Genomic DNA, 14609 nt, shown 5'->3' with positions numbered 1-14609 from the left:
TTAAATTTATAAGTTTATCATATTACTTAACATATTATTTTTTTACCCATTCAACGTATTTTAACTAAAGTAAACAATGTTTTAAGTTATTAGATATATATATATATATATACATATTTAAAAATAGTTAATAAGAGACATATTTAAAATTAGTAAACATATTTTTATAAAATGTATATTAAAATTTGAATAAAATAAAAGTAAAATCATTAAACCAAATCAAAACACAAAAAAACTACAAAATAATATATTTGTAGTTCATTTTTCAAAACTGTGAAGTTATAATATAAATATAATAAGTTTTGTTTGCATAGTTTACATGATTTTGTTTATGTTGCTGAATTTTTTACATTACTATCTCTGCCAGAGAGTTGAGGACTTCCGAGTATAACCACTACTAGATCATGACCCGCGCGCTTGCGCGGATATATCTTTTGATTCACATATTTTATATATATGTTGTATATTATTTAAGATTTATAATATAAAAAAAGTTAGAATGATCCGGAACCAAAAAAAATCGATCCGGACAAAAAAAATCAAATATCTACTTAGATCCAAATGTTGAGAACTCGAAGAACTCATACCTGAAATGAACAGATTTATACCCGACCCAGTGAGCTAAATTTCAAACATAAGATCTTTTGTTATATTTTTAATTCATTTTTTTGGGTTGGTGAGATTTACTATTTATTTGGAAGATTTTTGGCTAATTTAATGGTATATATTCGTAGGTTTCTTTTTTCTGAACAGGAAAAAAAAAGATTTGGGTCTTGATTAAATTTATCTTATATAACAAATTGCTGCTATAACTAATTTTTATAAAAACTAATTTGTAACAGTAATATCATTTTTGTTATAAATTAGTATATCATGGTTTATAGGTTCAAAGTATAGAGTTAGTCGTCTTCATAGTATTGCTAATATTGATAGATGCAAGTTAATGAATACAGATAATATATTGTATTATTAGTAATCTGTCGTATAGTATTATATGTTAGTAGATGTATTATTAATAATCTATCTTATAGTATAATATGCAAGTAGATGTATCTAGCTTATAATAAAATATATGCAATATAAGGAAACATGGGTAGTGAATATAATAATAAGGTAAGAAGTGAAAAACTATGGTTATGGTTGATATTAATTATTTATAAGACATGTCTAATAATAAGTAGATTAATATAGCATTAATTACATAAGGTCCAACTTTAAAATCTACCTAGAAGAAGTTGTAATGTTTCTGTTTTAATAAGATAGATGATAGAGAATATACGGTTTTTGAAACCGAAATAAAATTTCAGGCATAGAATATAGCCTACGTAACAACCTAGAAGTTTAGAGCACATATGATAGCATACCAACAAAATGGACGACAACATTGGAGTTCGGCTGCTAATTCTTGCTTTTCTATATCAATTATAGATATAGTATTAAAAAAGACATAATAGAGAAATCAAGAAAGATCTGTTGCACATGCTAAATAAATACACCAATGGTTCAATAGATTTCCAAAACCACCAACGTTGTAGTAGGACTAAGAGACTAAGGATAAACACTAATACCACAACCAAATCTATTTTTTATCAGTGTACTTTGAAAATTTATGTAAATAGCACTTAGATAATATATTACAGTAATCATAAGTGTATATAAACTATTACGCAGAATGATATAATTTCTCAGACATACAAATTTAACTATAGGATTTCAAAGACATGATACATGATGCAAAATTTAAGGACATATGCTGAATGCAAAACCGTAAAGACATGATGCTGAATGCAAACATCAGAATGCAAAACTGTAAGTACATGATGCAGAATCCAGAACTGTAAATACATGATGCAGAATGCAAACATCAGAACACATGATGCAGAATCAAGAACTGTAAAGACATGATGCAGAATGCAAAATATAGGACAATCATTCAACATCCAAATTTCGATTCTAAAATTACAAGACCGTGATCATATGTGATCACGAAGGGTTAGTGGATAACACAAATAAAATGTTTCTCAGACAAACTAAAGAAGTCTCACATCCTTCAAAAATATATCTCTACGTGAGACTCAACTAATATACTACCTGTCGCAGAAGTCTACTACAATTGCAATCTCCTCAGATCTCCAAAAGCACAAACCTGAAAAAAAAACAAATTAACTAGTTTTTACTTACATGTAGGCATATATGCCTCATGCTTACCATGTTCCTTCCAGTGCCTAAATCTTGGATCGGTTTTTCAAATTTGAATGGTCTCAGTGTTGCAATCTCCTCAGACCTCCTAAAGCACAAACCTGCAAAACAAAACAAATTAATTAGTCTTTACTTACATGACTGGATATAAGACTTTGTAACCATTTGGTTCTCGGTTCACATAGTCTTTATCTAAGCCGCATTCTAAAATCAACCCATGGGTAGGTTTCTTTCCATGTGTAGTCTTTGACTTGAGACTTTCTTAAACCAACGTTGTTGGTTTTTTATTCTCGTGGTTTGTTATTCTCATCCAAAGTAAACTGACATGTCTTATATGTCTTTGTTTAAAGACTTGTAAACCATGGGTGTTTTTAACTGACATGCCTTGAACGTCTCTGTCTAAAGACTTATGCGTAAGCCGTGGGTAGTAAAGACTTCTAAGCCGTGGGTGGTAAAGATTTTTAAACAGTGGGACTTTGAACTGACATGTATTATGTCTTTGTCTTAATACTTGTACTTTTGCAAGTCTGTGTCTGTCTTGAGACTTTTGTAAGCCTTGGGGTAACAAAATAAGGAATCTGTTTTTGATTTATAGTCTTTGTAATACTTGCAATTGTTGGTCATTATACTCCATTCCTTCAAAATAATCAAATCAGATTTTCTTAAGCCGTGGGTTGTTAATTGTAGACTGTGGGTCTTACATGTCTTATATGTCTTTGTCTAAACTCTAAAGACTTTGTAAGCCGTGGGTCTTTTAACTAACAGGCCTTAGATGTCTTTGTCTAAAGAGTTGTATGTAAGCCGTGGGTCTTTTTAATTAACTGACATGTCTTATACATCTTTGTCTAAGACTTGTAAGCCGTGGGTCTTTTATCTGACATGCCTTAAATGTCTTTGTCTGAAGACTTGTGTAAGGCGTGGACAGTGTAAAGACTTGCCTTGTACATCTAAAGACTTGTGTAAGGCGTGGATAGTGAGATAAGGAACTGTTTTTGATATGCAGTCTTTGTCTAGAGACTTTTAAGCCGTGGGTGTATTTTAACATGTCATGTCTTATATGTCTTTGTCTAAAGACTTGTAAGATGTGAGTCTTTTAACTGACATGTCTTGTCTATGTAAGCCGTGGGTAAGTACAATAAGGGTCTATTTTTGATTTCTCAAGTCTTTTGTCTTGAAGACTTTCCTAAACCTTTGATCCTTATACTCCCATTTCATCCAAATAGTTTTTTCTCTAAGCCGTGGGTAAGTAAGAAAAAGATCTGTTTTTGATTTTACTCTTTTGTCTTAAAGACTTTCTTAATCATTATAATCTACATCCAAAACAGATCCTTCTTAAGCCGTGGGTTAGTAAAGTCTCTTCTTGTCTTTTGTCTTAAAGACTTGGGTAAGACGTGGACAGTGTAAAGACTTGCCTTGTACGTATTTGTCTAAAGACTTGTGTACGGCGTGGACAGTGAGATAAGGAACTGTTTTTGATATGCAGTCTTTGTCTAGAGACTTCTAAGCCGTGGGTAATAAAGAATTTTCAGCCGTGTGTGTATTAACATGACATGTCTTATATGTCTTTGTCTAAAGACTTGTAAGCCGTGGGTGTATTAACATGACATATCTTGTCTATGTAAGCCGTGGGTAGCAGTAAAATGATTTCTCAAGTCTTTTGTCTTAAAGACTGTCTTAAACTATTGATACCTATACTCCCATTTCATCCAAATAGATTTTCTCTAAGCCGTGGGTAAGTTAAAAAATAAGGATCATGTTTTTGCTTTTAGTGCCTTAAAGACTTTCTTAACCATTCGTTATAATCCAATCCATCTAAATAATCAAAAACATATCCTTTTCAAGCCGTGGATTAGTAAAGCCTCTTCTTGTCTTAAAAGACTTTTTTAAGCCGTGGGTTTTAAGTTTCCTTTAGGGGCAAAGGGACAATCAAGCTGTGGGTTTGAGTCAAGTAAAGATCTGTTTTTGATTTCTCAAGTCTCTTGTCTTAAAGACTTTCTTAACATTGGTCTTTATAATAATCAAGAACAGATCTTTCTGAAGCCGAGGGTAAATAAAAAATAAGGACCTGTTTTTGATTTTAGTCTTTTGTCTTAAAAGACTTCTTAACCATTGGTCGTTATAATCCATCCAAAAAATCAAAAACAGATCCTTTTCAAGCCGTGGGTTAGTAAAAGCATCTTCTTGTCTTAAAAGACCTTTTTTAAGCCGAGAGTAATAAGTTTCCTTTAGAGGCAGCAAAGGGACAATCAAGCCGTGGGTGTAAGTCAAATAAAGATCTGTTTTTGATTTCTCAAGTCTCTTGTCTTAAAGACTTTCTTAACCATTGGTCTTTTTAATAATCAAAAACAGATCTTTCTTAAAGCCGTGGGTAAATAAAGAATAAGGATCTGTTTTTGATTTTAGTCATTTGTCTTGAAGACTTTTGGTCGTTATAATCCAATCCATCCAAATAATCAAAAACAGATCCTTTTCAAGTCGTGGGTTAGTAAAAGCCGGTTCTTGTCTTAAAAGACTTTTTTTAAGCCGTGGGTAATATGTTTTCTATAGGGGCAGCGAAGGGACAATGTTCCCAAAATAAGAATCTGACAGAACACTATTAGATTAGTGTCTGTCTAAGATCTTTTTGGGAGGTTTTGAAGTGGAAAACCAAAACATCAAAACAAAACAAACCAAAAACAATCCATCTTAGGGTTTTTGAAAGAGTTATTTACCTTAATGATGACAGGTTTCACATGTGGAGGAGTCACTGCAAAAACATTATGCTGCTATAAAACCAATGTATGCTGTTGTTTTGCCTTTACTCTCTTCCATCTCTCTCGATCACCCTGTTTCTTCTTGTTTTGAAGCTCACTGAAACAGTAGTAAGATACACCATAACCACACATTATGAACCTTCAAATAAAACTACAAAAGAATAAAGACGCAAGCTTTGAAACAATAGCATAAACTCTTTTACCATTGTCTAACTAACGACAGGGCTTGTGAGAATAAGAATTTGGGCCGTTAAACAAACAACACTTGGATCCTTTTAGTACCAAAATCAAACAGGTCGGATCCAATCTGTATAAAAACAAGAAAATCAATCGAACTATAAAATGAACAAGACAGTCAATCGAACAAGAAAGATTCACACGAAACCCTAACATAGCGAGAAACACAAACAAATCGGGACGGAATCTAAAGTGAACAAAACCCTAAATCAAAAATTGCAATCGATTTATAAAGGAACAAGACATCAATCGAACAACAAAGGAACAAGAAAATCAATCGAACGAGAAAGATTCACACGAAACCCTAGCATAGAGCCAGAAACCCAGAATCAATCGAACGGGATCTAAAGAGAGATCGAAAACCTAAAATCGAAATGGAGGTCGAAAATCCTCAAAGAAATTTAAGATTTACAGAGAGAGAGGGAGAGATCGAAACACTTACTATAATAAATGAATCGGATCCTTTTATGCAAAAGTTTGGAAGAGATCGAAACACTTTACGAAGGTTGAGAGTTCTTCATATTTTTGTGATTTGGGAGAAAAAAAGTTCTCCCGTTTCTTTCATTTATTATTAATAAAAGGTATTATTGTTTTTTGTTTCGCATGTTTTTATTGTGACGCGTGTTTTCGTAACGGTTATATTTTTAATTTTAGGTCGGTCTCGGTCTCGTTAACGGTTTAGTTATATTTGAAAATTTGAGTCGATTTATCCTCAAATCAAACTGGTACTTCATTCAACACTTAGAGAGGTGTATTCAATTTAACATTTGATGTGATTTGATTTTTAATGGAGTTTTAGATGATTTTAATAAGTTGCAGAGATTTAGGTGATTTTTGTTAAACTACTCTAGAATATCACCTCAAAACTTTAAAATTCCACAACTTAAATTTTTTTCAATAACAGTGGATTTCAGAGTACTTTACGAAATGTCAAGTTCAATAACAGTGGATTTTAAATGAGTTTTTAAAATTCATGTTTGAATAGCAGTGGATTTGACATTTTAATACAAATCACCTAAAATTCTCGGTTGAATACACCCCCCTTAATTCGAACTGGTGCTTTTCCCACTATGTCTAACTATTACGCCGTCGTTTTCTATTATTTCTATGTAATTCGTTTCGTAAACTCAAATTCACAAAGATACGATATATATTTATAAAGATTTTCAAAAAAAATTTAAAAAAATTGTTACCTAAATTTTTTTTGAAAATAAATGTTTTCAATTTTTATCTTTAAATAAGATTTTATTAAATTTTTATTTTTATATATCTATAGAATAAGGTCTAGTTGTCTTCTATCTAGAGTTCTATTGATTTTAGGTAATTTTGATTATTTTATATTTTCGATAATTTTAGTTGGTATTTTTGCCATATAATTTGAAAAATAATTATAAATTAACAACATAATATATTAAATTTTCCATATCAAACTTAATAATAATTATATGAAAAATAAAATTTTATAATTGTATATAATTGTCACTTGTGAACCAAAAATGGTAGACAGGTTGGGCATTTTGACTTAGTAGGGTAATTTACTAATTTGAATCTTAAATGGGTATATCTACCAAAATCACTCTTGTTTTATATTAGTCACAAGTTCTTTTGGAGAGTAAAAAGACAGAGAGTATTCAAATAAGATCCACACATCTACAGAAGAAGAATAGAACACACAATCTGTATTGAGATAAACTTGAAGTTAGCTTGAGTTGTAAGTTATCCTAATCCTATTGAAAGTGTGATATATAAAGGATTAGGATATACATGAAAGTGAAAGTGATTACAAGTAGATTTAGGAAATAGCTAGACCTATATATATGATACGAAAGTGAAGTTGTAAGATATCACGAAAGATTGTAAGCTTGAAAGAGCCTTTGATTTAATAAGAACAGAGGACTTGCGAACACTCTTGAATTATATATTTGGTATCAGAGCTTTCTAAAACAGAATCAAAGACCTGAGATCAAGGAGCTAAGAAACGAAGAACACAACCACCATGACAGACGTGAAGAATGAAACCGAGAAAGAAACTGGACCTTCGTCCATCAAGTATCCGATGCTGAACTCCACCAACTATACTGTGTGGGCTATGAAGATGAAGATTGCTCTCAAAGTCAATAGAGTTTGGGAGTCAATTGATCCTGGAAGCAAGCATGAAGAGAAAAATAATTTAGCCATAGCATTGATATTCCAGTCAATACCCGAAGCACTAACACTGCAGATAGGAAATCTTGATACAGCCAAAGCCGTTTGGGATGCAATCCAATCTAGGCACGTAGGAGCCGAGAGAGTACGAGAAGCACGACTTATGACACTTACTGCAGATTTCGACAAGCTCAAGATGAAGGAGGAAGACAATGTTGATGCCTTTGTCGGCAAGCTTACATAGATCTCTTCTAAGACGGCTTCTCTTGGTCTGGTTATTGAAGAAACTAAACTTGTGCAGAAGTTCTTAAAGAGTCTGCCTCGAAAGAAGTTCATACATATGGTGGCGTCTCTTGAGCAAGTTTTGGATCTTAAAAAGACTAGCTTTGAAGACATTGTTGGAAGAATAAAAGCTTATGAAGAGAGAATAAGTGAAGAAGATGAAGAACAGAGTAACGACATTGGAAAGCTTATGTATGCAAGCAACGAATCACAAGCGGATGGTTATGGCAGAGGAAGAGGACGTGGTGGACGAAGTAGTTGGAGAGGAGGCAGAGGCCGAGGACGTTTTGTGGGATTCTATGCACAAAAGGAAGCCTACAAAACAGGACAATATGGAACCAAAGACAAAAGCCATATAACCTGTTTCAATTGCGAGAAACTTGGTCACTACGCCTCTGAGTGTCCAGATGCTAAGCTTAAACTGCAAGAAACAGTTGAAAAGAAGGAAGATGATACGCAAGAAGCTGATGAACTGATGGTTCATGAAGTCGTTTACCTAAACGAACAAAAGGTGAAACCGAGCACTTTCGACGTTGAGCAAGATATGGAGAGACTTTGGTATCTCGACAATGGAGCAAGCAATCATATGAGTGGAAATCGTACTATGTTCTGTAAACTTGATGAAGAAGTGACTGGAATAGTACGTTTTGGCGACGACTCCCGTATTGAGATAAAAGGGAAAGGATCTATTAGATTCATATTAAAGGGAGGAGACAAGAAAATACTAAGTAATGTGTACTACATACCTGGTCTAAAGAGCAATATAGTGTCCTTGGGCCAAGCTACTGAAACTGGTTGCGAAGTAAGTATGAAGAATAACGTCTTGAAGTTGTTTGATAGATCAGGACAGATAATGATCGAGTGCACAAGGTCTAAGAACAGACTTTACAAAGTCCTGCTACAAGCCGATATCATTCAGTGTCTGCAAGTTACAGCGTCTTCGGAGGCATCTAGGTGGCACGCACGTCTAGGCCATCTCAACAACGAGACAATGAAGATGATGATGAATAAAAACATTGTTGTTGGGATACCTAATATGACAATCGAAAAGGAAACTTGCGTATCTTGCCTACTTGGGAAACAGACTAGGAAACCATTCCCAAAATCAACGTCTTACAGAGCAACTAAACCACTTGAGCTAGTTCACAGTGACTTGTGTGGACCTATTACGCCTCCGACACCAGGAAAGAAGCGATACGTCTTTGTCTTGATCGACGATTTCTCTAGGTATATGTGGACAGTGATGCTTGGAGAGAAAGGTGAAGCCTTTGATAAATTTAAAAGCTTCAAGAAACTTGCAGAAAAGGAGACTAAGACAACCATACAAACGTTTAGGACTGACAGAGGAGGCGAGTTTCTATCTAAAGAGTTTAAAGACTACTGTAATAAGAATGGGATCAATAGACATCTAACAGCTCCGTACTCTCCGCAACAGAACGGAGTAGTAGAACGTCGGAATCGTACCTTACTCGAGATGACCAGAAGCTTATTGAAACACATGAAAGTACCAAACAAGTTTTGGGGAGAGGCAGTAAGGCACGCTACCTACTTAATAAACCGGATTGCAACACGAGCCTTGAAAGAACATACACCATATGAGATGTTACGAGGAAGACGTCCAAATATAGAGCATCTCAAGGTGTTTGGATGTGTGTGTCATGTAAGAACAGAGGCTGTAGGAAGACGGAAGCTTGATGATCGATCTAGAATCTTGGTTCATCTAGGAATAGAACCCGGCACGAAAGCATATCGTTGCTTTGATCCAGAGAGCAACAAAATCATAGTATCTCGAGATGTTCTGCTCGAAGAAGATAAACAATGGAATTGGGAAACGACTGAAGCAAGTGGTGATGATGACTGGTTCGTTTGAAATTGAACTATTACCAGTTAAGGATAGTGCTGATCGTGTAATAACAACACTTGAGGATGAAGATGACAGTGGAGAGACAGGAGGAGAAGATAACGAGGATGAAAAATCCGATGAAGATGAAGTAACTCATGATGAACAGACATCTTCTCCTCTAAGACGGTCAACGAGGGTGAGCACAAAACCATCTTATCTCGATGACTACTTGTTACGTGCAGAGGTTGAGTGTGAGAGACTTCTAATGGCTATAAACAACGAGCCATGGGACTGGAATGAAGCTAAAGAGATGCAGGTTTGGGTTGATGCTTGCGAAGATGAGCTGCATTCAATCGAGAGAAACAACACGTGGGTTCTTGTCGATCTACCAAAAGGTTTCAAACCTATTGGTCTGAAGTGGGTATTTAAAATTAAAAGGAATGCAGATGGGAGTATAAGCAAATACAAAGCACGTCTAGTAGCCAAAGGTTATGTACAGAGGCATGGTATTGACTTCGACGAGGTCTTTGCTCCGGTCGCTCGTATTGAAACAATAAGAATGGTTATTGCGTTTGCAGCATCTAAAGGCTGGGAGATACATCATCTGGATGTTAAAACTGCATTCTTACATGGAGATTTAAGAGAATATGTGAGCCAACCAGAGGGGTTTGTGATAAAAGGAAAGGAAGAAAAAGTTTATAAACTAAACAAAGCTCTCTATGGTCTAAGACAGGCTCCGAGAGCTTGGAACATCAAGCTCAACCGGATTCTACAGAACCTTGGTTTCATTAGATGCTCCAAAGAACCGTCGTTATACAGAAAAGATGAGAAAGCGGGTCTACTTATTGTATGCGTCTACGTGGACGACTTACTAGTTACTGGCTCGTGCCTAAAGTCGATCATGAACTTTAAAAAGGAGATGGGGAGCAAGTTCGAGATGAGTGATTTGGGAAAGTTAACCTATTACTTAGGTATTGAAGTTGAGCAACTCAGTGGGAGTATCGTATTGTCACAAGAAAAATATGCAACAAAGATTCTTGAAGATACTAATATGAGCAACTGCAACCTTACTCATATACCCATGGAAGTGAATCTAAAGTTGTCAAAGTCTGATCATGAAAAGAGCATTGATGAGCGAGAGTACAGGAGGACTATAGGATGTCTGCGCTACCTGTTACATACCCGGCCTGATCTATCTTACAGCATTGGAGTGCTTAGCCGGTATATGCAGGCTCCGAAGGAATCACATGGGTCAGCACGGAAGCAAATCTTGAGGTACTTGCGTGGGACTACATCTCTAGGACTACGTTTTGCAAGGTCAATGAATCAAGAGTTAATTGGGTTCAGTGATAGTTCTCATAGTGTCGATATTGATGATGGTCGTAGTACAACTGGACACATGTTTTACTTTGGTAAAAGCCCCATCACTTGGTGTTCTCAGAAACAGGAAGTAGTGGCATTATCATCGTGTGAGGCCGAGTTCATGGCAACGACAGAGGCTGCAAAGCAAGCGATCTGGCTCCAAGAACTACTAAGTGAAGTTACAGGTGAAGTGGGCAAGAAGGTGACGATCAAAGTTGATAACAAGTCAGCAATTGCTCTCACTAAGAATCCAGTCTTCCATGGTAGAAGTAAGCACATTTATAGGAGGTTTCACTTCATTCGTGAATGTGTTGAGAATGAACAAGTGGAAGTCGAGCATGTTCCGGGGAGTGAGCAGAATGCAGATATATTGACAAAGGGACTTGGTCGTGTTAAGTTTGCAGAGATGAGAAGATTGATCGGAGTTCAAAATGTGAAAGATAAAGACTTCAAGCTTAAGGAAGACAATGTTGAGATAAACTTGAAGTTAGCTTGAGTTGTAAGTTATCCTAATCCTATTGAAAGTGTGATATATAAAGGATTAGGATATACATGAAAGTGAAAGTGATTACAAGTAGGTTTAGGAAATAGCTAGACCTATATATATGATACGAAAGTGAAGTTGTAAGATATCACGAAAGATTGTAAGCTTGAAAGAGCCTTTGATTTAATAAGAACAGAGGACTTGCGAACACTCTTGAATTATATAATCTGAACCTAAGTAAGTTCAAGTAGGAACAAGATGAGGAGGCATCATCATATCATCTTGCAGATGCACCCACATGAAGGAAACAAGCCCTGCAACTACAACAGAGAAGAAACTCAAACCCCATCTCAACACACTCTTCTTGCTGCTGTCCCGTCTTGACTCTGTTTCACTCTCTTCTCTCTTCACTTTGGCCACAGAATCCAAATCTATCTTTAGTTTCTCACAGATGTCTTCTGTTGGAGTAGTAGTACCCGATCTATCATGTATTGGTGATGACGATGAGCTTTCACTGTACTGTCGTAGCTGCTGCTCTCTGTTCTCTAGCAGTACAGTAAATGAATCTTGTGTGAAACCGTGCCTGTTACGTTCTGACCGTCTCTTCTTCCTGTTTCGTCTTGAACTTCGTGGGCGATTGGTCCTAGACTCAGAGCTTCTGTTCCTCTGATGGAAACAAACTAACTCCATGTTATCATCTTCAACACCAGAGAACTGAATCTGAAACAATGAAAAACTTCCCTAAAAAAGAACACATAAGAGATATAGCTTTTTAATGTCTGTACCTGATTTCTTGAACCGGTTTCTTGGTTATTGTCAGCATAAGCCAACAAAGGAGAGCCTGACACCTCATCATCTTCTTGGTCGTTTACATAACTCCTGTTATGTGTAGACTTCACTGATGGATCAGCCTCTTTTATCAATCTCTCTGCACGTGCAAGGTCTTCAAAGAGAGAGAGAGACCGTGTAGCCGCCAGACTCGGAACCAATCTCTTTTGTTTCAGAAACTTGAGTGAGAAACGCATGTATAGCGTTTGCATCCAAATCTTTCACAATGGTTCTCAATTTGCTCATTGCAGTCTCGTAATTATCTGGATCTTTGTCAACATTAGCCAATTCTTGTCTAAACGCTGAACCGAGGTTTCTCCCCATTTTCTGTGTTCCCCTCTTGAATCCCTCTGAAAGTAAAAAAAGCCACACAACGAAGTCAATAACAAGCAAGATCTTGACATTTTGATCATATCATTTGAGTATATAGACAACTTATAGAAGTTATATACAAATCATTTGCGTATAAGATAGATTCTTTGATCCTAACAACATTACCGAAGTGATCATACTCAATGGTTCTAACCATATCTTAAAACAGGATATACACAACTTAGAGATATAGTACAATCATTTGAGTATAAGATTAGATTATTTAATCCTAACGAGTTGTTATACCGAGATAATTATATTCAATGATTCTGAACCATATCCTAATCAGGAAACTAAAAAAATCAATCTTTCCGTAAGAGGATTATACCAAAACTAATGCTTAGTTCCCAAAAAATAAAAACTTTTAATCTAATTTCTTAGGTAAACCGAAAAAAGTATCATTCTGAGTAAATTGATTCTTAAGAGTTTGATTTGAACCTTTAATAACTATCGTATATAAATGAAACAAAGAAGAGAACTAGTAACCCTAATCTCACAAAAAGCGTATGAAGAGAGTTTCGAGTGTCTGCAAACTGCAATAGTAGTAAGGTTGATGAATAACGAAGAATCAAGAATGTACCAGTTGTCTTGTTTGATAGCGAAGTGTCATAGGATGAGTCATCCTTGACATCCTTATCACAACAGCATCTCTCAGCAAATATGCTGATCCCTTTGCTACTTTATGCTTTTGCTTTTACTTTACAGCTCACGTTTGAACCGTTAGAGCCTCTTTGTCTTTAGTATTTGTACCCTGCATTTGCAGAGAAACAATTTTATCAATAACATTATCATTTTCCAACCTCTAAAACTCTCTGTTCTCTCTATCAAGATCTAAGCTCTTCGAGGTGATTGTTCTTCCCTAAAATCATCTTCTAGACTTCTATCTACCTAACTTAGAGCTATCGGTTAGCTCCTAGTCGGGACTTATCTATCATACTCACCATATCTGTCTCACGAAGATTGATCCCAGAATCTGAAAATTAAGGAAAAACCCAAGAGAGATGGATCTTTCTTCTCCTCCTACTTACGATACGACGCCAAGAAAACCAGAAAAGGGTTTCTTCAACTTTTGTTTTTGAACTTTGCGATCGTCTGGCTAAGGACACCCTCTGTAATGCTTCCCAGGCTCCCTCCTCTTTTTGAGAGAGTCTTTAAATTTTAATATATCCGTGCTCAAAAAAAAGAACTTTGCGAGCGTTTTGTGCGATGGGCGCGGGTTTAATTATTATGGCAACGCTCCCTAATTGTTGGGTCTTAAGCAAATCTACTCCTTTATTTATCTGCTTTTTTACTTAAATAGACCTATGTTCTAAAATTATCATTCTACACACTATGTGATTGGTATAATTTGGTCCAGATAAAATTCACCATTTTTTCAATGGAAAATGTTGGTCAATTTGCATTTAGGGGGTGTTAGTGGGACTTGAATTTTTATAGAATTTGTTAATTTGAAAAGTTATAAGATTTGTTAAATTTGAAAAGAGTTGTAGAGAATTTTGTATATATTGTTAAAATCTATGAAAGTAAAGTAATGTAATGATTTTAAGAATCCAAGTGAAACATGTGGTATTCTCAAAATCTTATTTTGTGAGTTAAAAGTTTGAGAATCATAAAACCAATCATACTATATTTTAATGAGAATATGAGAATCTATACATCAATAACACTAGAATTGAAAACTCTAATAATCACTACATATCACATTTCCACTAACACCCCCCTTAAGTTCAGAAACTTCTTACTATCATTTCATTTTTTATTTCCGTATTTTTCTTAGTTATTTCTTTTATTTTGGTTTAGATACAATTCAATTAGCAAACAAGATTTTTGACTATCATTCCAAAAGCAATCAATTGGCAGAACTTCAGCTAATGGTGTTAATGGCCAAATCGTTTATGTTAATGGTGGATTATGTAAAATGTTTGGTCTTGAGAGACCTTTTTGTTGTTCTTTTTAGGCTTAATGTTTTGATTGTTTGTAAATGAATCGGTTAAGTTGCTACAATAAGATTCAATAAGAAAAACAAACCATGATTTGTGATTTCCGGAGAATTGTGCCTTGTGCAAACAAACATTTTAAACCAATCATGTTAACAATAAAAGCC

The 14609-nt window shown here is 35.1% G+C and overlaps 1 protein-coding gene and 1 long non-coding RNA gene across 5 annotated transcripts; both read right to left on the bottom strand.

Annotated features, from left to right (window-relative positions):
• Window positions 1–1910: 1910 nt before the first annotated feature.
• Window positions 1911–5743, bottom strand: LOC108831269 (uncharacterized). Of its 2 annotated transcripts, XR_008944911.1 has the most exons (5): window positions 5632–5743; window positions 5156–5259; window positions 4911–5049; window positions 2209–2300; window positions 1911–2146 (listed from the first exon to the last, which is right to left on the bottom strand). It is a non-coding gene; the product is annotated as an uncharacterized LOC108831269 (long non-coding RNA). The 2 variants fall into 2 exon arrangements; XR_001946329.2 differs by lacking the exon at window positions 5156–5259 and having other exon boundaries at window positions 5632–5736.
• A 5623-nt stretch (window positions 5744–11366) lies between these two features.
• Window positions 11367–14526, bottom strand: LOC108831263 (protein SINE2-like). Of its 3 annotated transcripts, none has more exons than XM_057010105.1 (3): window positions 13086–14526; window positions 12091–12483; window positions 11367–11971 (listed from the first exon to the last, which is right to left on the bottom strand). In XM_057010105.1, exons 2-3 carry the CDS (start codon window positions 12343–12345, stop codon window positions 11549–11551), a joined length of 678 nt encoding a protein of 225 aa, XP_056866085.1. In that variant the 5' UTR covers window positions 12346–12483; window positions 13086–14526; the 3' UTR covers window positions 11367–11548. The 3 variants fall into 3 exon arrangements, with proteins under 3 accessions (XP_056866085.1, XP_056866086.1, XP_018460324.2); XM_057010106.1 differs by having other exon boundaries at window positions 11370–12025; window positions 13086–14525; XM_018604822.2 differs by lacking the exon at window positions 13086–14526 and adding an exon at window positions 12944–13033 and having other exon boundaries at window positions 11370–12025.
• Between the last annotated feature and the right edge of the window lie 83 nt (window positions 14527–14609).

This window comes from Raphanus sativus, chromosome 4 (assembly GCF_000801105.2).
Source record: "Raphanus sativus cultivar WK10039 chromosome 4, ASM80110v3, whole genome shotgun sequence".
NCBI classification, from domain to species: Eukaryota; Viridiplantae; Streptophyta; class Magnoliopsida; order Brassicales; family Brassicaceae; genus Raphanus; species Raphanus sativus.
The sequence above is the reverse complement of the archived record's forward strand: the minus strand, read 5'-3'. Positions and strand labels throughout refer to the sequence as shown.